This window comes from Pan troglodytes, chromosome 3, assembly GCF_028858775.2.
Source record: "Pan troglodytes isolate AG18354 chromosome 3, NHGRI_mPanTro3-v2.0_pri, whole genome shotgun sequence".
Lineage (NCBI taxonomy): Eukaryota > Metazoa > Chordata > Mammalia > Primates > Hominidae > Pan > Pan troglodytes.
This window is the reverse complement of record NC_072401.2, coordinates 26,822,853-26,847,584: the sequence shown is the minus strand read 5'-3', so window position 1 is coordinate 26,847,584 and position 24,732 is coordinate 26,822,853. Positions and strand designations below refer to the sequence as shown.

General features: G+C 37.9%; 1 protein-coding gene across 7 annotated transcripts in view; it reads right to left on the bottom strand.

Moving 5' to 3' along the window:
• RBPJ (recombination signal binding protein for immunoglobulin kappa J region) overlaps positions 1–24,732 on the bottom strand; it is a 115,625-nt gene that overhangs the window by 52,328 nt on the left and 38,565 nt on the right. For 3 of the 7 annotated variants that reach the window (XM_054682815.2, XM_063809444.1, XM_054682816.2), the window contains exon 2: positions 19,997–20,179. The exons of 3 other annotated variants lie outside the window; for them this stretch is intronic. In XM_054682815.2, the coding sequence (XP_054538790.1) occupies positions 19,997–20,013 (17 nt within the window). In that variant the 5' untranslated portion in view covers positions 20,014–20,179. Of the gene's footprint in view, positions 1–19,996; positions 20,181–24,732 lie in introns of those variants that run through there. One more of the 7 variants, XM_001166553.6, reaches the window with a different exon arrangement.

Here is a 24,732-nt window from a genome sequence, read left to right as displayed (position 1 = left end):
GAGGATTACCTGAGCCTGGGAATGGAGGCTGCAGTGAGTTGTGACTGAGCCACTGCACTCCAGCCTGGGCAACAGGATTGAGACCCTATCTCAAACACAACAAAATAAAACAAAAAAAGACAATACATAATTCCGAGGTCACAATCAAACTAAATTCTAATTACTTAATAAATCTCCATAGGGATACACATTAAAAACTGTCAAGTTATGCTAAGGTACTACATGCATCCTGCACTTACCAAAGTCCACTTCCACTACTAATTTGATTAAACAAAATTCATAATGTGGTATTTATTTTATGCAACCAAAATAATCATTTCTCAGCAGAATGACAGCAGTCAGCTATCAATTACTCACAGCTTGATTATAATTTAATGAATTATAAATCAATAACTGATTATACTGTCTCTCCATCTTGAAGTAGGGACACTGGGAAAGAAGGTACACATTTTTTATCTTTATTTGCACTCTATTTTAAAAATAAGGTGTCTACTGACATAATCTTGTTGAGAATCAAACCAGAAATAAGTTGGACCAATCATGTATAGGCAATTATTATGTAAAACATTTTTGATAATAGGTATATGGTGTATTTAACAATGGGAAAAAAATCAATCCTTACGTGTCTAGGGGCCCTTTTAACTCCATGAAATGAGTTAATTCCTCATTGTAACAAAGAATCGCTGCTACTACCCAACTTATCTTTTTGCTAAGTATAGACTGTCAATATCTCACTTGCATGAGTAGGATTCTCAAATTTTCTGCATACTATATAAAATCTAGTTTTAATTAAATGTAATAATCCTGGCATACATTTAAAGGAAAAAAGTTATGATTCTGGGCTTTAATAACAACAACAACAACAAAAACAAAGCAAAAATGAACCAGGATATAGTTGATTTGTAAAATGCCCTTTCCTTCTTGCTCTATGTTCTGTATACTTTTCCCTCAGGCTGACAGTGGGAACAAAGAAAACATCTGCTTACCATCACCGCCCAGTAAGGCTCATATAATACCATGGCTCAAGAAAATTTACATTCTTCACCATATATATGTCATAAGTAAAATTTAAAACTAGCAAATTCATTTTACTTTAATTTCACTAGCTTTCCTCTTCTAAGAAAACAATGATTTTATATTCAAAGTAAGAACAGCTGGGGAAAATGCTAGTTAGTGTAGGTAAATCTGATTTCATACACCTGGAAGTATGAGATTTTTTTTAAAGCTGCAATCTATCGTTAAACATGGTGCTTCCTACCTGTAAATAGTATTGAGGTTCCCACATATCCTCCAATCCATTAGAATTTTCAAGTAAGTAAAAAACCTGCATACACATTAATATATATACTTCTGTTTTGCTCACAGAGGAGGTATTGTTTTCTCCCAAACCACATACATTTGCTTCTATATACTTCCTTAAATAGATAGGTGAATATGACCATAAATGTACTGAGGACAAATGTGATAAAAGTTATCAAAACTACACCATCTTAACACCTTTTCTGGCTAACAGATGCTTCACATAGGAAAACCAACTCAAAAATCACAAAAAGAAGGAAAAAAAAAAACAAGAAAAAACTTTTTTGAATACAGAAAAATATAGTAATTACACTGCTACCAAAAAAAAAAAAAAAAAAACCAAAAAGCAAAAATCTAATCTATCTAGAATGCTGTCTAGTAACAGCAGTAGAACTTTGATTCGAAAAACATAGCTGGCTGAAAAAACAAGCTCACAGGGACACCCTACTTGCCCTTGGGTTGTGAAACTAGAAGTAATTTATTTTTCTCTATTTCACAAATCTTCTATTTAACACAGAAAATGAGATAAAATAATGGGATTAAAACTAAATAAGACAAGAAACACGGTGAAGTATGTGCTGGAGAGAAGTTTTAAAAAAGCATCAACAATCCAAACTCATAATTAAACTAAACTTTACACCAATCTGCTGTAAACAGTATATAAATTTTAGGCAGCTCAAAAGTACTGGGATTTCTGAACCATGAAGCAGCATTTGATTGGAGAAAAAATAGGCCACCTGATCCATACCCCCAAGGCAAATATGAACCAGAAGAAGAAAACAAATAGGTGATATACATTATTACTATATTCTATGATAACAAATAGTATGAAAAGTTAAATGATACTAAGAAGCTGCTTAGTAATTTACACACACACACACACAAAAACATAACAGGCTCATTAGTAAGACTACTTTTGCTCCCTGTGTCCAGATTTGTTCATTCACCAAATAGTATTGAGCACCTCTAGTAGGGGGACAATTATAGGTAGCTGGTATACATCAATGAACAAGACACACAAATCTATCTCCTTATGGACCTAATATGCTATTACAACAAATGAACAATGATGTATCTTCACAGATGTTCATCTATATAATTTATAAAAACAAAACATTCAGAAACTACTTAAATATTGTACCTATTGAATATGATTGAAGAGGTTAATATTTGAAAATACATTATTAAATAAATATGTAATTTTACTTTTAAAAGTTTACTCATTCTCCACCCACAGGTGCAGAAAATAGTTTAAGTCACACAAGAAGAATAAGACACTATGTCAGCCTTTGTCCTATTTCAATTTCTAGTTTCGAACCTGCTCTTACCTTAAAAACCACATTTAATGGCAATGCTGCTCGAAACTTGGCTAGGTATAACCAGTTGTCCTTGGCCACTAACAAAGGTGATCAAAGCAAGATGTGTTCTGGACAATCTCATCTATTAAACATGTTTTTAATGAAGAAACATCCTATAAGATGTTTCTTTCTTAGGCACTATGGCTCACACCTGTAATTGCAGCACTTTGGGAGGCCAAGTCAGGAGAATCACTTGAAGCCAAGAGTTCAAGACCAGCCTTGGGCAATAAAGCAAGACCCCCATCTCTACAAAAATATTAAAAATTAGGCAGGTGTGGTGGTTGATAACGGTTTGGCTCTGTGTTCTTACCCAAATCTCTTGAATTGTAATCCCCATAATCCCCACGTGTCGAGGGAGGAACCTGGTAGCAGGTGATCATGGAGGCGGTTTCCCCCATGCTGTTCTCATGATAGTGAGTGGGTTCTCATGAGATCTGATGATTTCATGTGTTTGACTGTTCCTTCTCCACACATGCTCTTTTTCCTGCAGCTTTGTGAAGAAGGTACTTGTCTCTCCTTTGCCTTCTGTCATGCTTGTAAGTTTCCTGAGGCCTCCCCAGCCATGCAGAACTGAGGCAATTAAACCTCTTTTCTTTATTCAGTCTCAAGCAGTTCTTTATAGCAGTGTGAGAACAAACTAATACAGTGTTGCACGCCTGCGGTCCTAGCTACTTAGGAGGCTGAGGCAGGAGGACTGCTTGAGAGGCGGGAGGATTGCTTGAGCCCAGGAGTACCAGGCTGCAGTGAGCTATGATCCCACCACTGTACTCCAGCCTGGGCAACAGAGTGAGACCTGGTGGCAAACAAAAACAAAAACAAAAAAACCCACATCCTATGGGGTAGATTTCAAAGACATGCCATGCAACTGGCCACTACAGGTGAAGAAATGTACTTCCTTCTCATTATGTTTGCTGTACAGAAACATCTGAAAAGCACCATTTTCTTATTTTATTTTATTTATTTATTTTATTGAGACGGAGAGTCTCACTCCGTCGCCCATGCTAGAGTGCAGTGGCACAATCTTGGCTCACTGCAACCTCCGCCTCCTGGGTTCAAGCAATTCTCCTGCCTCAGCCTCTCGAGTAGCTGGGATTACAGGCACCCACCATTATGCCCAGCTAATTTTTGTATTTTTGTAGAGATAGGGTTTCACCATATTTGCCAGGCTGGTCTTGAACTCCTGACCTCAGGTGATCCACCTGCCTCAGCCTCCCAAAGTACTGGGATTACAGGCCTGAGCCACCACACTCAGCCTCATTTACTTAAATTTTAAAAGTCCTTTTATTCTACCTTTTTCAATTAAAAAACAAACAAACACCAATGAACTTCTCTTTATAACATTCTGCCAGCAGTTTATGTAAAGAAGCAGGAAGAATGAAAAGATCTAAATGAGGGTAACTAACAGCATCAACTGCAGCCACCCTCAGCATCTGGATTTTTAGGTACCTCCAATATTGTTTCCAGATTTGGTTAATGTCTTTCCAAATATCCATACCTGGAGAGGGATTCCCCTGGGTTAAATCTCTAACACAAGCCCCACTACCCAGACAGCACAAGTAAGCTGTGAGAATACGGGTCTCCATTAACATCTCATATGAAAGCCTTAAATGAAAAGTATGGCCTCAAAAAGAATTTTTTTAAATCTATGGCCTCAAAAAAAGAGAGGCAATCAGACTCTGGGGCAAACTACTCCAATTTCATATATCAAGACTGAATGAGACAAACTGACATCAAATGCCTCCTGATATGGTACATTAAGAAGAATACACCATCACTTCTCTCATACTCTATTACTGCCAAAAACACAGAACCAGAATCTAAACATAAGGAACAAGCCAAATTGAGGAACAAATCCCAACTGTGGAACAGTTGACAAAATGAAACAAAAAACTGAGGAACTGGCCCAGATTAAAGGAGACTAAGGACACACAGCAAAAAGTCACCCAGTTAGTAACATCAACTTCGAAAGAAAAATGAGATCTACATTTCTCATCTCCCCTTCCGCAGTGTATACATAAAACCCACACACCCTACACGTGATTATTAGTGATAATGGGCAGCAGCAAAGATTGTATTTTGCTTTAAAATGCATTATATAATTTGACAAAGAAGTTTTGTTTTGTCTTACCAATTAAGTTTGGCTTAGGTAAACTACAAGACACAAGATAAAATTGCATTCTCTACACATCAACTGATGACCACTCAAGCACCAACTCTAGAATACAAGTGGCTTAAAATAAAAACAGAGAAAGGCAGATAAGTAAAGAATTTACAGAAAAAAATGTCTCAGTAAGCAAATTTCACTAGGGAAACCATTTTAGAAAATATATGCCTGACTCAAACAAAGAATCACATCAAACCTAAGGGTTTTCCACAAACAGAAATACAATGAAACTTTAAAGAGGTTCCAAGTGTTTATTCAGTTGTTACTAATAACTCCTTCAGACGCCTCACTTCATCTTATGAACTGCCTTTAAAATGGCACACATGCCTTTATGAATTTCAGTCACAGTTCCCTGATGATTTTGTCTGCCTTCTAGTTTGGCCACTGGAAAAAGTAAGATAAATCTTTGGGAGAGGGAAAGCAGTGTTCAAGACCTGAAAAGTGTCACTTGATGAGAGCACACACACAGTTTATCATACAGGCTAAGGGCATGGACTCAGGAACTAGGTTGCTTAAATTGAAATCCTGGCTTTATTGCAAACTAGCGGTGTGACCTGGAGCAAGAAATTTACTCAAACTCTCTGTGCTTCAGTTTCTTCAATGGAAAACACAGATAAATGTACTTCTAATCAAAAAGGTTCATATATGTAAAGCACTATAATAGTGTCCAGCACTGAGTAAGCCCACTACTACTCTTTCAAGGCTGGATTACTGAATGATACCTAATCTAATGAATACTGTGAAACCGAAATGGTCCCTTCAAAACAAGTATATATTTATACTGCCTTAAAAATACATACAATCAAATATCGATACAGGATTTTATAAAGAACTCCTAAGCTCAACAACAAAGAAACTTAGTTCATAAATGAGCAAAGGAATAGACATTTCTCTAAGGAAGATACACAAGTGGCCAATAAGCACATGAAAAGATGCTCAACCTCATTAATTAGGGAAATGCAAATCAAAACCATGAGATACCACTTCATACCCATTAGGATGGCTCTGATTTAAAACAAAAAACAACAATAACAATAAAGTAACAAGGGTTGGCAAGGATATGGGGAAAAGTGGAACCTTTCATATATAGCTAGTGAGAATGTAAAATGGTACAGCCACTATGGAAAACAGTATGGTTCCTCAAAATACTAAACACAGAATTGCCATATGATCCATCAGTTCCACTCCTGAGCATATACTCAGAAAAAACAGAAGCTGGAATTAAAAGACAGCTGTACACTAATATTCATAGTACCATTATTCACAATAGCCAAAAGGTGGAAAACAACTCAAATGTACACTGACAATGAACAAATGGATAACAAAAATGTGGTACATACATACATATGATGGGATATGATTCAGCCTGAAAAGGAAATTCTGATACGTTACAACACAACATGAATAAACCTTGAAGACATGCTAAGCGAAATAAGCCAAACACAAAAGGACAAATATTATATGATTCCACTTATATGAGGTACCTAGAGTAGTCAAATTCATGGAGACAGAAAAATTGGTGGCTACCAGGGACCTGGGGGAGAAGGGAGAATGGAGAGTTATTGTTAAATGAGCACAGAGTTTCAGTTTGGGAGGATGAAAATTTCTGGAGATGGATGGTGGTGATGGTTAAGTACATTCACAACATCAATGTACTTAATGTCACTGGACTGCAAACTTAAAATTGGTTAAAATGGTTAATTTTACATTATGTATATTTTACCACAAAAAAATATATTTAGTTTGTCCTTAAACTATGGCTTAGAGAGGGATAACTAAGCTCAGCTGTGAAGGGTCCTATGTTAGTGCCAGGTCAGGTGGCTCCAGCTGCCCAGTAACAGAAAAAACAGACAAGTAGTTGTCAAAACTAGCAATAAAAAGGAACCTGAGGAGTATATGTATGAATATAAATGGTTCCTATTACCATCAAGGTAAGGATACAAAAGGAGAGAGAAGCATAGTGAAGTCTGTTCTAGAATCCACGCCTCCCTAGGAAGGGCGGCCAGAGAGCATGCAGCAAGCATCCCTTTCCCCTGACTTGCTACATGATGGGCTTCGTGCCTGCTTTGTGTGCGTCCCAACAAAGACTGATGGGGACTGAACATCTTCCATGGAAAATCCACAATGTGATTATGGAAAACTGGCTTGTACATAGAAGACGTCACACAGTTTTTTCTTCCTTGCATTTTCTCTCTTATTTCTCACCCTCACTTCAAATTGTTTAAGTAGTGAAATTCTTTTGCCTATTTCACCTAAAACTGAGATGAAGAGGAATGAGGGAGAATGGTAATAATTAACTGTTCTCCTAGATTCTGGTTCCTTTTCCCTTTCACTATTCAACACACATGTAAGTGCCCATTAGGTGTTAGGTACCACACTAGACACTTGGAACAGATAGCAGCAAATAAGAAACACTGTCCCTATCCATATGAAGTACATTACAATAGCAGCTACTGGAGGGCAGGCATTATATTACATACTTTGCATGCGTATCTCACATCATACCCACATTATTCTTTTTTTTTTTTTTTTTTTTTTTTGAGACAGGGTCTCCCTCTGTCGCCCAGGCGGGAGGGCAGTGACGTGATCTCGGCTCACTGCAACCTCCACAGGCTGAAGTGATCCTACTCCCCAGTAGCTAGGACCACAGGTGCGAGCCACCATGGCCACCTAATTTTTGTATTTTTTTGTAGAAACAGGGTTTCACCATATTGCCCAGGCTAGTCTCAAACTCCTGAGCTCCAGTGATCCCCCTGCCTCAGCCTCCCAAAGTGCTGGGATTACATGCATGAGCCACCGTGCCCAGCCCTCACATCAGTCTTACCAGGTAGTTATTATTATCCTCATCATACAGATGAGGAAACCAGCTTAGAAACTACCTTGCGCAAGTTCATATACTGGTAAATTCAGTTCAAAATGTTAACTAGATTATAATGTTCATGATTTTCCACGTACTCTGCATTAGGACAGAATTTAATTGCATTTCAATTATGGACACTATGTTGTGAAAAGAGTGCCAGGGGCCGGGCACACTGGCTCACGCCTGTAATCCCAGCACTTTGGGAGGCAGGTGGATCACTAGGTCAAGGGATCGACACCATCCTGGCCAACATGGTGAAACCTTGTCTCTACTAAAAATACAAAAATTAGCTGGGCATGGTGGTGCGCACCTGTAGTCCCAGCTACTCGGGAGGCTGAGGCAGGAGAATTGCTTGAACCCTGGGGGATGGAGGTTGCAGTGAGCCGAAATGGTGCCACTGCACTCCAGCCTGGTGACAGAGCGAGACTCCATCTCGAAAAAAAAAAAGAAAAGGGTGACCGGATATGAATTTTTATGACAGAATTGTAAAGTGCACTAACTGACCTAAAACCTTCTATGATATAGCACTGATTTAGTGTGAGTGAGGGAGGCAACAAAAAATCTGAAAGGAAACTTTCTTTCATTACCTTCCCAAACCTTCAGTACTGACTAAATTTTGCAAGGGTAAAGAGTAAATTTTTCCTTGATTACTAGAAGTAAGAAAATGTTTTCTAAAGCTGTAAACATGGCAGAGCATGGTGGCTCACGCCTGTAATCCTAACACTTTGGAAGGCCGAGGCGAGTGGATCACCTGAGGTCAGGAGTTTGAGACCAGCCTGGCCAACATGATGAAACTCCGTCTCTACTAAAAATACAAAAATTAACTGGACATGGTGGTGTGCGCCTGTAAGCCGGTGGCGGGCACCTGTAAGCCCAGCTACTCAGTAGGCTGAGGCAGGAGAAACGCTTGAACCCAGGAGGCGGAGGCTGCAGTGAGCCAAGATCGTGCCACTGCACTCCAGCCTGGGTGACAGAGCAAGACTCCATCTCAAAAAAAAAAAAAAAAAAAAAGTAAAAAATAAAGCTGTAAACACAAAATTCAGGAAATCTAAAGACATCTGTTATGGGTGCCACACCTTGACTACATACATACACACATAAAGACACTTGTGTGTGCACATATATGTATGTCATAAATCTGATGCTGAAACAATTTCTCTTGCATTTTTCCTGCACAAGAGCACTATGTTACAATTGCAGTAGGGACTGTGACAGTCTTCTGAATGTACGGCTTACACTATCAATCAGAATTCTGCAAAGAACGCTTTTTTTCTAAATTGAAAAAGAACATGAATCTACATAGAGTTCCATTTACTGAAGAGGTTTTGTGTTCTTTTTTCTGTTGGTAGAAATTACACAGACACAGTACCAGTCCAGCCTCCATCAAACCATGTTTGGCCAATTTCTTAGCACCCAAGCCTTTGACACACAGTTTGGTATTTTCATGTACTTGAATCCAGCAGTGCATCTTTCCTTTTCAATAACAGAGACCAGAGCATTTATGGAGCCCTTCAGAATAAGGCCTAATGCACAAAGGAAAGACCATCAGTCAGGTTTATAAGGGGTTAAGCTACTTCAGAGAAGCCTGCCCCTAAGGAAAAAATTAAAGATGACAATTGCCACTTTTAAACACATATAAAATAGGACATTGTAGATATTCTACACGAGTTAAAAAATAATGCAATAAACTAAAATAAAATGATGGGAATCAAAATTCCTATGTTCAGAATGGGGGAGAAGAGATTTCCAAAACATTTTATGTAACACCATTACATGAAAAAGGAAATGCCTTTTTTGCTTGAGTGTTAATACAAAGCAATACATTTCTTCTTTTGAATTGTAACTTACATTATAATGATCAAACCTACATTTGTGGTAAAAATGAAAACCACTTTGAAGAAGCGGTCTTAACCACAATACAAAGCTTATTGGCTTTCTGCCAACGTGTATCTGAGCCATTAAGCTGTCATGTTGCCTTCCTGCATTGCTAGGACCAAAAGAGCAGGCCCACCAGCTAGTATCTGCTCACTCAAGCCTCACAGGAGGCCATGAGGCTCTGAAAGGGAAAAAAACAGCACAGGAGCACAAGGCTTGATGGTGCAAGATCTAACTGCAAGCTGCTTTGCCTTGGGTAATACTACAAGCTCATTAATGCTTCTACAAACATCTGACAATGTTTGCCTTTGGAAAGGTTTGGAATTGAGACTGGCCAGATCACCAAGCACTGATTGAAGTACACATCATCAGTAACTTATGGAAACACTAGTATAGGAGGGAAAGCCTTGAGAGAGTGAGTCGGGGTGGCAATGCAGATGACAAGAACAAGGCCCCTAGGAAGTGGACACGATTTTCAGAGTTTTGAGTCATTCATGTTATGTATTTACTTGATACTTTGCTATGCTACGTATGAACTTAAATTGTACAAGCTGCAAAGGCGTTGTGTTACAGAGTTAATTTACTAGTTAACTGTCTAGTCAATCGCCCTACGTCAAATTGCTTAATTAAGAAACAAGAGACTAGTTTTTCTTTAAAGATGAGCTCCACTGTAGCTATTTAATTCTTAATATTCCTTCTCTCACCAACTTCTGCACAGGCATGTTTCCTAAAGTCATGTGGTGTCTCTACTGTCTACAGCACTAGTACTACTGATCTCCTCCCTCATCTTGCCTTCCACCACAGGCAGTTCACTAACAAATTCCATCAACTGGATTTCCAAATTATCTTCTCTATCTCCATTCTCTAAATCTGTAAGATTAGATGAAGTCTCATTGCCACTTATACCTGTAGCTTCCTCAACTGGCTTCATATAGCAAAGTAAATGAGAAAGCAATAGACAAAATACATCTCCTTATGTGTATTCTCATTTAAGTATCATTAACAATCCTGAGAGGTCAGCATTATTTCTAATTAAAAAAGGAAAAACGAAGGTCGGAAAGCCACAAGGTGAGGGTTTCCCTCATTCCTGACTCTACAATGATCAACAAAGGTTAAAGATAATGAGCCCCACATATAAAACAAATAAGGAAGCCATATTCTGTTCCATAAACTACTTATATTCTTTGCCTTTCCAAAATAATGACTTTATCCCAATTCACTGATAACATTTATTCTCTTTTCCCAGTAAACAAACCACCTATCATTATTTAATGTTTCAAAGAAATCACATCTTAACCTGTAATTGATTTCTCAGCAAACCAAAACTGTTGAATCCCAAGGATGAAATACTGTAATATTCCAATTTGAGAATATGAAGCAATACCATAAGGTGAAATAAACCAGGGAAATCTGTGTTAACAGCTGTAGGGATCAGTCAAATTCAGACTCCTAAAGAATTATAACTAAGTAACCTAGCAATGAAGAAAATGTCATACCACTGTATTTGTGCTGAGAAAAAAAAATGCCAACTAGTTTCCACAATAAACTGGAAATGCACACTCAATATTTTAGGCTATAACTTTTAATCCTGGGCAGTATTTTTTCTTAATAGCATACATGCCCATTAGAGAAATATGGCCAAAGTTATAAGCTTGTATTATTCACATTCAAGATGACTCATGTGTGTACAATATTGAGTTCTCAAATACAAATCTGTATGCAGTAGGTGCTCACTATATGAATAAACTATAATAGCAAGTCATCTGTTAAAACACATGCAACCAAAACAAAAAGATTATTATGGAATTTTATCTATTAAACTACATTATTATTTAGATCAATTACAATTTAACATGATTAAAGCACAGTTAAATTAAATGATGATTTTAAAAAACTGATCTATAATGTTTAAATTAATTTCCACGATGGAGAAAAAAATTGTAAGTTGACATCAACTTTTCAATTTTTTTTTTTTTTTTTTTGAGATGGGAGTCTCGCTCTGTTGCCCAGGCTGGAGTGCAGTGGCGCAATCTCGGCTCACTGCCAGCTCTGTCTCCCAGGTTCACACCATTCTCCTGTCTCAGCCTCCAGAGTAGCTGGGACTACAGGCGTCCGCCACCACGCCCGGCTAATTTTTTGTATTTTTAGTGGAGACGGGGTTTAACTGTGTTAGCAAGGATTGTCTCGATCTCCTTACCTCGTGATCTGCCGGCCTCGGTCTCCCAAAGTGCTCGGATTACAGGCGTGAGCCAGTGTACCCAGCCCCTAACTTTTCAAATTTTACAATGGAGAGAAAAGGGAACTATTTTACTAAATTCAGGTAGCTAAAATTGATAGAACTATCTTTCCTATGGAGAATGCCCTACAAAGATACAACACTATAGCTTACTGTTATTACTTGCTCCACAAGCAATGTTCTTTAATGAAGCATGTTGCCACTTCAAAGAAGTGATAATCCACATTTTTGAAAGATTCTATAAAGAAGTGGTATCAAGATCTAAATGGGAGTCTCTCAATACACCTTACAAATTCCCTGATGTAGTTTTGTTGAGTCTAAAACTAATTGATCGGAAAATGTGATACACCATGTTCAGATCTCCAGCAATTACACCCAGGCAATTCTTTACTGTAGTAACAATAATATACCACTGTGTTTAAGAAAATAATGACATTATTAAACATAATGTTATTAGTTAACAAATTGATTATCTGTGCTTTTAAAATGTTAGGAGCTCAGGATATAAAGAAGAATTTCAGATTGAAAAGAAAACCTTAATTCTAAGTAAAAATTTGAACTTTGGAACAAAAATCAAGTTGAAAGGGAGTCATTCTAACTGTTAATTTTTCCTATTATTTATCAATGTTTTGGTTTGGTTCTAGCATTTCTCCAAAATTAAAACCACTGGTCCAGTTATTATATTTGACAAGGCCTTTATTCTGAAAACTACTACTCATCCTGGATCAGCTCTCTCCTTTTTGGACAATCTCCTAAGATCTAAGATTTATGCTATTCCCAGCATCCTCCTGACTTGATCCTTGTTGGTCAGATAACTTCTCACTTGACCTGCCCAGTTCGCTGACTCAAAAGCAATGTTCACATACTATTCTTTTACAGGCAGAATGTACAGCAAACTCTTTGGTTTGTTCAGGCTGCATGTAAATGAGGAATGGGAGGAGAAGAGAGAGAAAGGGGCTGGAAGGTTGGAAGAGAGGGGGAGGAAAGCAGAGAACACTGGAGTACAAAAGAGCAGTGAAAAAAAAGAGAAAGAAAAGATTGTTTGAGGGAGTGTCACAGCCACCAAGTTGAAGAGAAATAAAAGAGAGCAATGGAGTATCTAGTGGCCATAAAAGGGCAACTGTCCACCTCCTAACAAACCAAATCTGGTCAGTCCCAAATATGGAAATGTTTTAGTTGAAATACAGAGCTTTTCTTCTGTGGAATATGAGCATAGATCACAATCAAATAATCTCACACTTGGATATCTACCACTGTGAGAAAAATCTGGTGAATTATTACATAAACTCTTTCCACATTTTGCTTCCTCAAAATCCAGGTTTTTCTAACAAAAACAAACAAAGAAAAAATCCCAACACTTTTATAGTTATTCTAGAGCTTCCGTCTCTGTAAAATAGGAATGTTAATTGTTAGCAATCTGCAGAGCTATTGTGAAGACTGGGTAAATCATTTGGTAAGGGAAATCTTGTAAGCGCAATATTGATTCATTGTTAGCATAACACACTCAGATATTCTTGGCCTTCAGATGTACCAATCCCCACCTCACAAGAGTTCAGTGATGACAAATTTCTAGAAATTGAAATCATTTCAAAATAAGATTACCTTCTTATATATCTAGCTATTCTCTCAGTTTGTAAATTAAGAGGCTGGTAAATAAGAGTATGACCTGTTCTGCCATGACAAGATAGATGCATGTCTTAAAAACCTAGTAGTATCAAAAGTTCATTCATTTGACTAATATTTGCTGAATATCTGTTATGACTATTCACTGTTCCAGGGGATGGAGTTACAGGAGTCAACAAAATAAGTAAAATCTGCTAATGAGGGTAGGGGAAAGAACAGATTTGAAAAGTAGACCAAGGATTGAAAATTGGCTCCCTACAGAGATAGTGACTGTTTATTTCAAATATGAATGCTTTCAGTGTGTTCTGCTTGTACCCAGTCACCCCCATTTTATAAGCATATTTGTGTCATTTATCTCTGGCCTATCCCTGCCCCAGGGCTAGAATTTCTCACTCAAGTTAGTTTTTCCACAGAAAATTCAACAACAAAGGAGTTTATTTAAAGTTAAATTTCATGCACATTTGATTAATCTAGCTGCTTAGCTGCTGCCACCAACACTTCTACAGGCATTTTTAATCCCCTCACCACCCTTGGGTGCCATCTCTGGCTACTGATCTCAGTTTGGGGCCAACTAAACTAGAATGCAGTTTAGTTTCCTTCTAAAGTACGCTCTAGGCAGAGAAATTTACCAAAGAAAAAGAATACACGCTGCTATCATGCATGATGACAACCAAAGGAAAGACACAAAGCTTTGAAGAAACAAATTCCACAGAGAGACAACATAAAACCTTGTGCTTCCAACAGGATAACCAGTATGAGGTGGAAAGCAGTGACAATGAAGTGAGTAAACATAACTTAAGGGGGAAAAAAAGCAATCCTCTTATAATGCCAAAAAGCCAAAACAACGCTATGGAAAAGAGTAGGAAGAGTTGGATAATCTGGGAGAAGACAAGGGGTTAATGTGGAATAGGGGGAATCTGGTGAAACAAAGCAACAGAAAAAAATGAATTCAATTCTTCCATACTCTGAATCCATATGTTTTCATTTACTGCCTCCACCACTAAAGATGTATGCCTGCACACATCTGTACAAAGACAAGCAACCATCATCAGGGTAGTTAACACACTGATTGGGAGAGGTTATTTATCTTCTGTAATTTCAAAACATGATTTCTGAAGAGCATATCATGCCCAATTCAGAGAACTGAACTATGTACTTTGACTAAATTTCCAAGAACTTGCAGAAAAAGATGAATTATGCATATTATCTTTTGTCCTCCTCTTTTGGCAAACAATTCTTCCATTTTTCAACTCCCAAGTGTAGAAAACTAATGTACAAATTCCACTGCTGTGAAACAATTTACCAGAAGTCTTCATCTTTTCTAAGGAGAAAGAAACTATATTTTAGACAATCTTAAAATATACATATGCTGATACCACCCTGCTCTGAAGCCTTATTTATTTTAAAATATTCACCAGAAACTCTGTGATCATCCTCAATAAATCTATAAAGCAAACATCTGCTGTTATGAGGACACTGCAGTAGGCACAGGAACTAATCCAAGAAAAATAAAATTTTAAATGTTACTGAAATCTTCACAAAAACAGAAGCTTTAACATTTGAACATTTAACTGCCTTCAGTATTTGTAATGTATTGGATTTATGCTTAATTTTTTGCAACTTTAAATTTTATATTTGCCTTCTGAATTGAAGAAGCACCTATTATACAAACAAGTCCTAACATATAAAAAATGAAACTGAGAGGTTTTATTTTTTATTTTTTTGAGACAAGAGTCTTGCTCTGTTGCCCAGGCTGGAGTGTAGTGCCATGATCTTGGCTCACTGCAACCTCCGTGTGCTAGATTCCAGTAATTCTCCTGCCTCAGCCTCCCAAGTAGTTGAGATTAACTGCATCTGGTTAATTTTTGGATTTCTAGTAGAGATGGGGTTTTCCCATGTTGGCCAGGCTGGTCTTGAACTCCTGACCCCAGGTGGTCTGCCCACCTCGGCTTCCCAAAGTGCTGGGATTATAGGCGTGAGCAACTGCACTTGGCCTGAACTGATAGGTTTTAGTGTGCATCATCATTTTATTTGTATTTTCTTTTTATTTTATTAATTAATTTATTTTTTTGAAACAGAGTCTCACAACTGTCGCCCAGGCTGAAGTGCAGTGGCGCGACCTCAGCTCACTGCAACCTCCACCTCCAAGGTTCAAGAGATTCTCCTGCCTCAGCCTCCCGAGTAGCTGGGATTACAGGCGCCTGCCACCATGCCTGGCTAATTTTTGTATTTTTAGTAGAGATGAGGTTTCACCATATTGGCCAGGCTGGTCTCAAACTCGTGACCTTGTGATCCACCTGCCTCGGACTCCCAAAGTGCTGGGATTACAGGCGTGAAACACGACGCCCGGCCTATTTGTATTTTTTTTTAAACTGCATGAGTCTCTTCCATCAATGCAAAGCAAGGGTAAATCCTTCCACAACTAGGATATATTGTAAATTTCCTATGTATGAACCTTTAAATATTTACCAAGACAGGCTGGGGGCGGTGGCTCATGCCTGTAATCCCAGCACTTTGGGAGGCCGAGGCAGGCAGATCACGATTTCAGGAGATTGAGGCCATCCTGGCTAACACGGTGAAACCCCGTCTCTACTAAAAATACAAAAAATTAGTCAGGCATGATGGCACGCGCCTGTAGTCCCAGCTACTCAGGAGGCTGAGGCAGAAGAATCACTTGAATCCAGGAGGCGGAGGTTGCAGTAGAGCTGAGATCATGTCACTGTCCTCCAGCCTGGGTGACAGAGCAAGACTTGGTCTCAAAAAAATAAATAAAAATAAATACATATATATATTTACCAGGGCAAACAAACACATACACATCACAAAACAATACAGCAACAAAAAAACAAAACCAAAACAAAACCAAAGTTTTATAGCAAACTAACTGTTCTCTACCATCAGAGATAAACAAAACAAAACAAAACAAAAAAAACTACTGATCTGGTAATATTTGTCTTAAATATCTGAAGCTTTTGTGGCTGAGGTCAGCTTGGCAATATGAATTTATTAGACTGAGTTTCATAGTTTTCCAGTTGATAATTACTAGAAATTAGGTCTCTGCAATCCCATACATACACATGCCACTGACACAGAAGTTTTAGAAAGGTATATATTGTGTGATACATTCATAACATTTTCTATTTTGTTCTTTTCTGTTTCATTAGGGGGTAGGGGGTTCACGGGAGGCAGCAACTTACTAAATTGATTCCAGAGTGTGCTACCACTGGCAGTTTGAAAACCACTGATCTATGAGTTGATAACCATCACAATACATGCCAAGGGGCAAGATACTACATCACTCTACTTAATAAAACAGCCTTGGTTAATGTTACTCAAAAGCCACTGCTGCTATGTTCTTCTACTCTCTATTCCTTAGATATTCTCTAACAACCTTTACTTCAAAAAATAAAAGTAAAAGATGGTAGGAGGACCCTTGAAAGTAATGTAGAGGATATGGCATACCATTAGAAAGCATACTGAAACTTATGCTGGTCACTTCCTCTCAGAAGGCAAAATAATATAAAACTAATACCACTTTTAAAGGATGTCTATGACTAAGGGAAACATACACTTAGTGGAACTAAACAATATCCACATAAATGTGGATATATTTTATTTCAATCTTTTGATAAAACTAAACAGAAGTTTCAAGAAATACATTCTTTTCTATATTCAATGCACTGATATTTTATTTTCTATGCTAATACGTGCTTTAATGCTGGTCATAACCCACTGAATTTATTTCTTGACCCACTCATGAATGTGCTGAAGCCTGCAATTTGAAAAACACAGCTTTAGAAAACACACACATCACCCCAGCAGGATAAGATGATCATGGATAAAGTAGCAGACTCCAGTGGCCACCTTCTTTCACTGATGAGAAAAAGCCCAAAAAATTGAAAACATCAGTTAAATAGTGATGGCTTATTTTACTCTAGGAATAGCATAGAAGAGTACAAGACTCAGTCAGGGTAAGAAAAATGTAATAGCGTACCCTCTACAAAAAAAATCTAATCTGGCATTTAATAATCATCAACACTTAATCTGACACTGGCTTCCTACATGCCCAAACCTGCACTGTGTGTATATATATAATTATCTATATATAAATCATATTATATAATTATATAACAATATGCTTATTTTTCTAATATATAAATTTATGGGTTTTTCAAAAGTCACTCTTAGAACTTGTCACAATAACAAGGGAAGGATTAGATTTGAAATGCAGGTGAGGTGACCCCAGGATCTAAGTAAGCTCTTAACCACAAAGTTATAAAGACTTCCAGGCCGGGCACGGTGGCTCACACCTATAATCCCAGCACTTCGGGAGGCCGACATGGGCAGATCAGGAGTTCGAGACCAGCCTGGCCAACATAGTGAAACCCCGTCTCTACTAAAAATACAAAAAATTAGCTGGGCATGGTGGCTCGCGCCTGTAATCCCAGCTACTGGGGAGGCTGAGGCAGGAGAATTGCTTGAACCGGGAGGTAGAGGTTGCAGTGAGCCGAGATCACACAATTGCACTCCAGCCTGAGCAACAGAGCAAGACTCCATTTCAAGAAAAAAAAAAAAAAAAAAAGAAAAAGAAAAAGAAAAAAAAAAAAAGTCTTCCAAAGAGAACAGGACTTCCCAATCTAGCTGTACATCAAAAACATCTGTGGAGTTAAAACAAAACAAATGGATTCTCAAGTGCTACCCCAAAAAGAAATGTTAAAGTTGAGATAGCAAGTATTATAAAGAAACAATTTTGTAAACAACACATTGAACACTATCCTGAAACCATTATGTCCAAGAATATCTTTTTGGAGGGTGGATACTATTCTGTCCCATCAGACATAAAATTCCTGATTGAACTAATTGATTGCCTTGGCTAATAAGCAGATGATTCTATCTTGGAACTTGATTAGATCACTGTTATCATAGACTAGAGTTTAATATAAAGCAGTTTCATCTTACTTTAACAACTAAATTCCATTAAGAATATAACTGCTAACATACCAAAAGGATTTTAACATTAAGGTAGACTAACTGACAAAAATCATGGACTATACCAGTGTATTTCTATTACACTTATCTACCCATGATTTATTTAAACCTGTCTTCCCAATATTGCTTCTTTTATTACCTAAAAGAGAGTTCTGAATCTGATGTAACATTAATGAATTCAGCATTCTTCACTCACTTCTACTACTCTTTAAAAAGAACATTTAATACCAAACACACAGTATGAAAATCAGGTTTCCAAGATTTCGTATAATTAAAAAAATTTTCATTACATCACTCAAAATTTTATAAAAATAAAAACTTAAAAGGTTTTTGATTAAGTAGGTATTATGAAGACTAGAATTACTATACTAGTAACCACAAGTTACAGCAAAACTATATACCACAAACACATGAATAACTGCATACATACATTGTTAAATAAATAATAATCACAATATTAATTTTTTAAATTACTCATCTTTGGCCAGGTGTGGTGGCTCATGCCTGTAATCCCAGCACTTTGGGATGCTGAGGCAGGCAGATCACCTGAGGTCAGGAGTTCGAGACCAGCCTGACAAATATGGTGACACACCGTCTCTACTAAAAATACAAAAATGAGCAGGGCGTGGTGGCGGGCACCTGTAGTCCCAGCTACTTGGAAGGCTGAGACAGGAGAATTGCTTGAACCCAGGAGGCAGAGGCTGCAGTGAGCCAAGATCGTGCCACTGCACTCCAGCCCGGACAACAGAGCAAGAATCGGTCTCAACAAAAAAATAAATAATAGGCTGGGCACAGTGGCTCACGCCTGTAGTCCCAGCACTTTCGGAGGCCGAAGCGGGTGGATCACGAGGTCAGGAGTTCGAGACCAGCCTGGCCAATACGGTGAAACCCTGTCTCTACTAAAAATACGAAAACTAGCCAGGTATAGTGGTGAGTGCCTGTAGTTCCAGCTACTCAGGAAGCTGAGGCAGAAGAATTGGTTGAACCCAGGAGGTGGAGGTTGCACTGAGCCGAGATAGTGCCACCGCACTCCAGCTCAGACGACAGAGCAAGACTCCATCTCAAAAAGAAATAAAAATAAAAAATAAATAAATAACTCATTATCCTTTAAGTGAAAATTCTTTGGAAAAGAAAAAAACTGTACTAAATGGCCCAAATAAAAATTGTTTTGTTTGATCAAATTAGTAACCCAACTGAAGACTTCATCCAACTATTTCCTGTACAGGCTACCATAAAATGACAGTTCTGTAGAGAACTAGTCTATGATGTAAAAGATAATTACAGAGTAATACATGAATAATCCCTAAACTATTTGGTGAATGAATTTACAGCCCATTACTATAAAAACTTAGGGAAAATACTTACAGTATCCTCCACAACCATATATCATAAAGGAAAAAGAAAATCCATGGGTTTTTGTAACAAAAAATACTACCATAAATCCATAACCACATCTATAATCAAAAGTTATATAACTTAAATATGTAATAACTAAATACAGAATATCTTAAATATGCATTAACTAAATACAGAATCATGAGTGTTCATTCTATCCATGACCTTGGGGTCACTGGGAGATTTCTAAAGCATACCTTTTAATCCACGCCATGGTACTTCAAGAACATGTTAAGGTAAGTCACAGCTTGGAACACTTCGATGCACCTCAAAACACCTCAGCCAGTGTATCTGTATCATTCTCCTTTCGTTTTGAGATCATAATGGTTCCGAAGAACTATAATGCTTCCATTTGAATGATAGTCTCATAATTTCAATGACTTAAAAACAAAAACAAAAAATAAGGCCTTAAGTGTTGGTATGTTAAACTGCTAGTGCACTGTGTTAACTGCTGCCATGACTAAGAAAAACAAAAAAGCTGCTGCTACCCTGTGTTGTGAACACTGTCATTTTTAATGTGAACCCTCATATGAATGAGGAATAGAGTGACAGTCCTTGCTTTATCGAGATCTTTCTAGTAAAACCCCACAAATCTCTTTGCCCCAATTGTTTCTTCAATTTTCTTCTCAGGGAATAAAAATTACTTAAAAGACTGGTCTGAAGACTTGCTAGGTGCTAGGTCTGCTTCTCAACGACCACTATTCTATTCTGTGAATGAGGGCCAGAAATCACCTGTACACCTGTCTAAATAAAAGGAAACTGATTAATAGACTAGGCAGAGGATCCTTCAAACAATGCTCTTCCTGATGCCGTTATTAATGAATCCGGTTAATTCCATGGACGTCATTAAACTGAAAACAGCTCCAGTTTCTAAAGATTACTTCTATAGTAGCATTCATAAAAATGAACAGACAGACGGCTAACCATCAAGTTTTACCGCCATTCTCTGATTGACTTGGCAGGTATCTGTTCCTTTCCTCCTAACCCCACCCCATCTTTCTTACATAAAAACATAAAAAATATTTCATTTTTAGAAATGGTATAGTAAGAAGTGTATGTATCACATTTTAAATCTACTAAGAATTCACACTGCTTTTACCACAAGTGTGGCATCACGTAGCTACAAGAAAGAACACTCAAGCTACACAAAGTAAAACTGATAACTGATCAATAAATATATTCATTTACTGTCATAAAGCAATTTAAATTACTTTAAGATGACTGATAAGGCAAATTTTTAATACACGCAAACCATAAAAAGAGCTTCCTAGGAAAGAAGTAGATGAAAACAGCTTTACACAAGCTGTTCCACTCTAGGCATGTGGAACAGCTTGTGTAAAGAATGAAGATGAAAGTTTCCCAGCTAGGGCTAAAAAGTATGTGCTAAGGAGAAAATGAAACTATTTCCTGGTTGAAAGAGTAGATGTAACTGATGAAAATCTTTCAATCCACTGTCAGAAAAAATTATGTATTTTTAAGATTTAGATTTACTGTAGATTGTGGGGAATGCAGACTATAAAATGTAGGTCACTCTTCAGAAAGCTGATAATGGTGACAGAATTATATATACTGAAAGAACTCTACCAGAGTAGGTGGGAAGAAACTAATGAAGAACAGAAACAAGAGACCTGATCCAGTGAAATCTCTGCCTGTAGCCACAACCGTCTTTTCAAACTGATGATTTTAGCACATTAGTCCATCCCTCTGGCCCCTTCCCATTCCTTCTTAAAACAACCTAATGGCTCTGAATGTGACACACACACACACACACACGCACACGCACACACACACGCACACACACACTCACTCCTGAAAGGATATCACATTGTTTCCTACACTCTGCTCCTCCAGACAAATGTATCCTTCACAGAACTACAAATCTTTATTTTATCTGTAGTTGCACTCTATTTTTATCTTCAGTAATGTGTATTAAAAACCCTATGAGGCCGGGAGCGGTGGCTCACGCCTATAATCCCAGCACTTTGGGAGGCCAAGGTGGGTGGATCACCTGAGGTCAGGAGTTTGAGACCAGCCTGGCCAACATGGTGAAACCCTATCTCTACTAAAAATACCAAAAGAAAAAAAAAATTAAAAAAATCCAAACATTAGCTGGTCATAGTGACGCGCACCTGTAGTCCCAGCTACTCAGGAGGCTGAGGCAGGACCTGGGAAGCAGAGGTTGCAGTGAGCTGAGATCACACAACTACACTCCAGCCTGGGTGACAAAGTGAGACTCTGTCTCAAAAAAAAAAAAAAAAGCACCTATGAAACTGTCTAGAAAACATTCCGCTTCCATGCTAGTTACTACAGTCTCCTTCCTTTACTATGCTGTGAGGTCCCAAGGGTATAACTTTTGTCTTTCATCTCTGTAAACCTATCATCACTTTACCACCAAAGCCCGCAACACAATAGGCACTAGAAACTACTAAATATGTGAAAATGTTACGACTGTACTTCGAATATATGATTGATAAGCTAAATATAGAAAGTTCATGATGGCAGGTAAATCTGATATGCCATTAAACACAGTAGGTACACAAATATTTGTTGAATGAATGGAAGAAAATATTTAGGAATGGCTTTTCCAGGCAGGATAGGGAAAAACACACATTCACCGCTAAATGATATTAAGAATCTAAAATGATTTTTGGTATATCCAATTTTCCATTTTAAAATTAACTTATTTGGTGGATTATATTAATATTTTGAGAATTGTATTTACATCAAAATTCACATTTATAATTCAAAACTTTGTATATATTAATACACTAAAAATACACTGTGATGCCAGTATCAAGGAGAGCAAAGGCTCTGAAAGCGGAAAAATTAAATTAACATAAATAAGGCCCACTTTTTTGATGACTAAATTCTGATTATTTTGTTTTGGTTTTGACTACTGAATTTACAACACACAATATTTATGAAATTATGAGATCAAATAACTGCTAGCAAACTACTGCTAAAGCATAAACTTCAGGAAAGTAGTTAGAAACAGATGCCAATAACTAATGTTTTTCTAAACAGCCTCATATAATAATCTGAAACGACAACAATGAAGGTGTTGATCCGCGGGGTGCTCACGGGACGCCGAGGGTCAGCTCCAGCTCGCTTGGCGGCAACCGCGGAGCTCCTGGCACACCCACGCCACGCCCGCCCCGGCCCGCTCGGCCACCATCCCTCCTGTCGGCGGGGTGGGAGAGCACTCGGGAACCTCACGTCCCCCGGGGCTATGCCTGTGCCAACCCCGAGGAGCGCACCGCGCAAGCAGGGAAGGCCTCGAGGCTGCCGGCGCCGGCAGCAGGGGCGTCCCAGCTAGGGGCCTGCAGTTTGCCAAGGGAACCCCCACCCGAGCCCAGAACCGAGGAAGAGGGTCGGACATACTGGACACACAGCCGCTCCATAAAGTAAAATACAACAAAATGTTAAAAAAAAACAAAAAAAACAATGAAGGTATTATAAAGGTCATTGCAATACTGATTATTAGGAAAGGTTTGGGTATTTCTTTCCAACACAGGGGAATGGTTAAATTATGACACACCCATACAATGGAAACGTTCGTTAAATAATACTGAAATAACATGGTAATATGTTAATTACATATGATTACCTAACTACATATAGTATTTTCCTACATATTTTTGTATGTCTATTTATACATTTTAATCAGGACAGAAATTTTAAAATACATTTAATAAATATAAATATGTACGTTCCATGAGATCAAGAAAAATTTTCAGATGTGTACATTCCTGTACCTCCAGCACTTATGACAGCACCTTGACAAAGGTGTTAAGAGTGGCAGCAAAGCTTAAGAGAAGATTGTCTGAATCTGATTCCTAGATCCTCTACTCACTAGCTATGAAACTTCAGGCAAGTTACTTAACTTCTAGGTGACTTACTTTCTCCTTTTGAAAAACTGGGATAAAAATAGTGGAAGGGGGAAAACACTTAATACATGTAAGGCACTTAGAACAATATCTGGAACATAATGATGGCACAGTGAACTGGGATAATGGGCAGCAGTGAACCCATTGCCTCAAACCTGAATAAATGAATGGACTTTTTTTTTTTTTTTTTAAGAGACAAGATCTTGCTTTGTTACCCAGGCTGTAGTGCAGTGGCACAATTATGGCTCACTGCAGCCTCAACCTCCTGGGCTCAAGTAATCCTCATGCCTCAGCCTCCTGAGTAGCTGGAACTATAGGCATGCACCACGTACCCCACTAACTTTTTTTTTTTTTTTTTTTTTTTTTTTTTTTTTTGCAGAGATGGGGTCTTGCTATGCTGCCAGGCTGGTCTCAAACTCCTGGCCTCAAGTGATCCTCCTACCTTGGCCTCCCAAACTGCTGGGCTTATAGGCATGAGGCACTGCACCTGGACTGAGTGGACTCTTTTTAAAATACAAAAAGAAATGTTAGTAAAGTCACCTGTGTGGGAACTCAAAGACTAGAACATATATTACACCTTCACTGTTTTGGACACTTCAAAGTGCACGTAATTTTGTGCCTATTACACTTCCTTATGGTAATCCAATTACCATATATTAAGAATCTCAGGTCTTCTATTAACTTTATACTAAACCTTTGACCATTATGGTACTTACTACTAGTAGGATACATATTTTATGCTATTTTTCCAATGGTCATGATATATTTGCACAGTACAACGTATAGTCTTCTGTAATCATCCTTTTAACAACCAACACTATTTTGTAACAATGGATCTATATAAGAGTGCAGTGGTTTGTAGAGTTTTATCAAACTCAATTTTATTATATTCATTCTTTATTAACTAGGCAATTCACTCTCTGATCATTAAAAAAATACACACACACACACACACACACACACACGAATACCCCCTCAAAAACATACAAAAAACACCTGAGCATAAGTAACCCAAGTTACTTATGAGTGGATTTTAAATGTGGTAT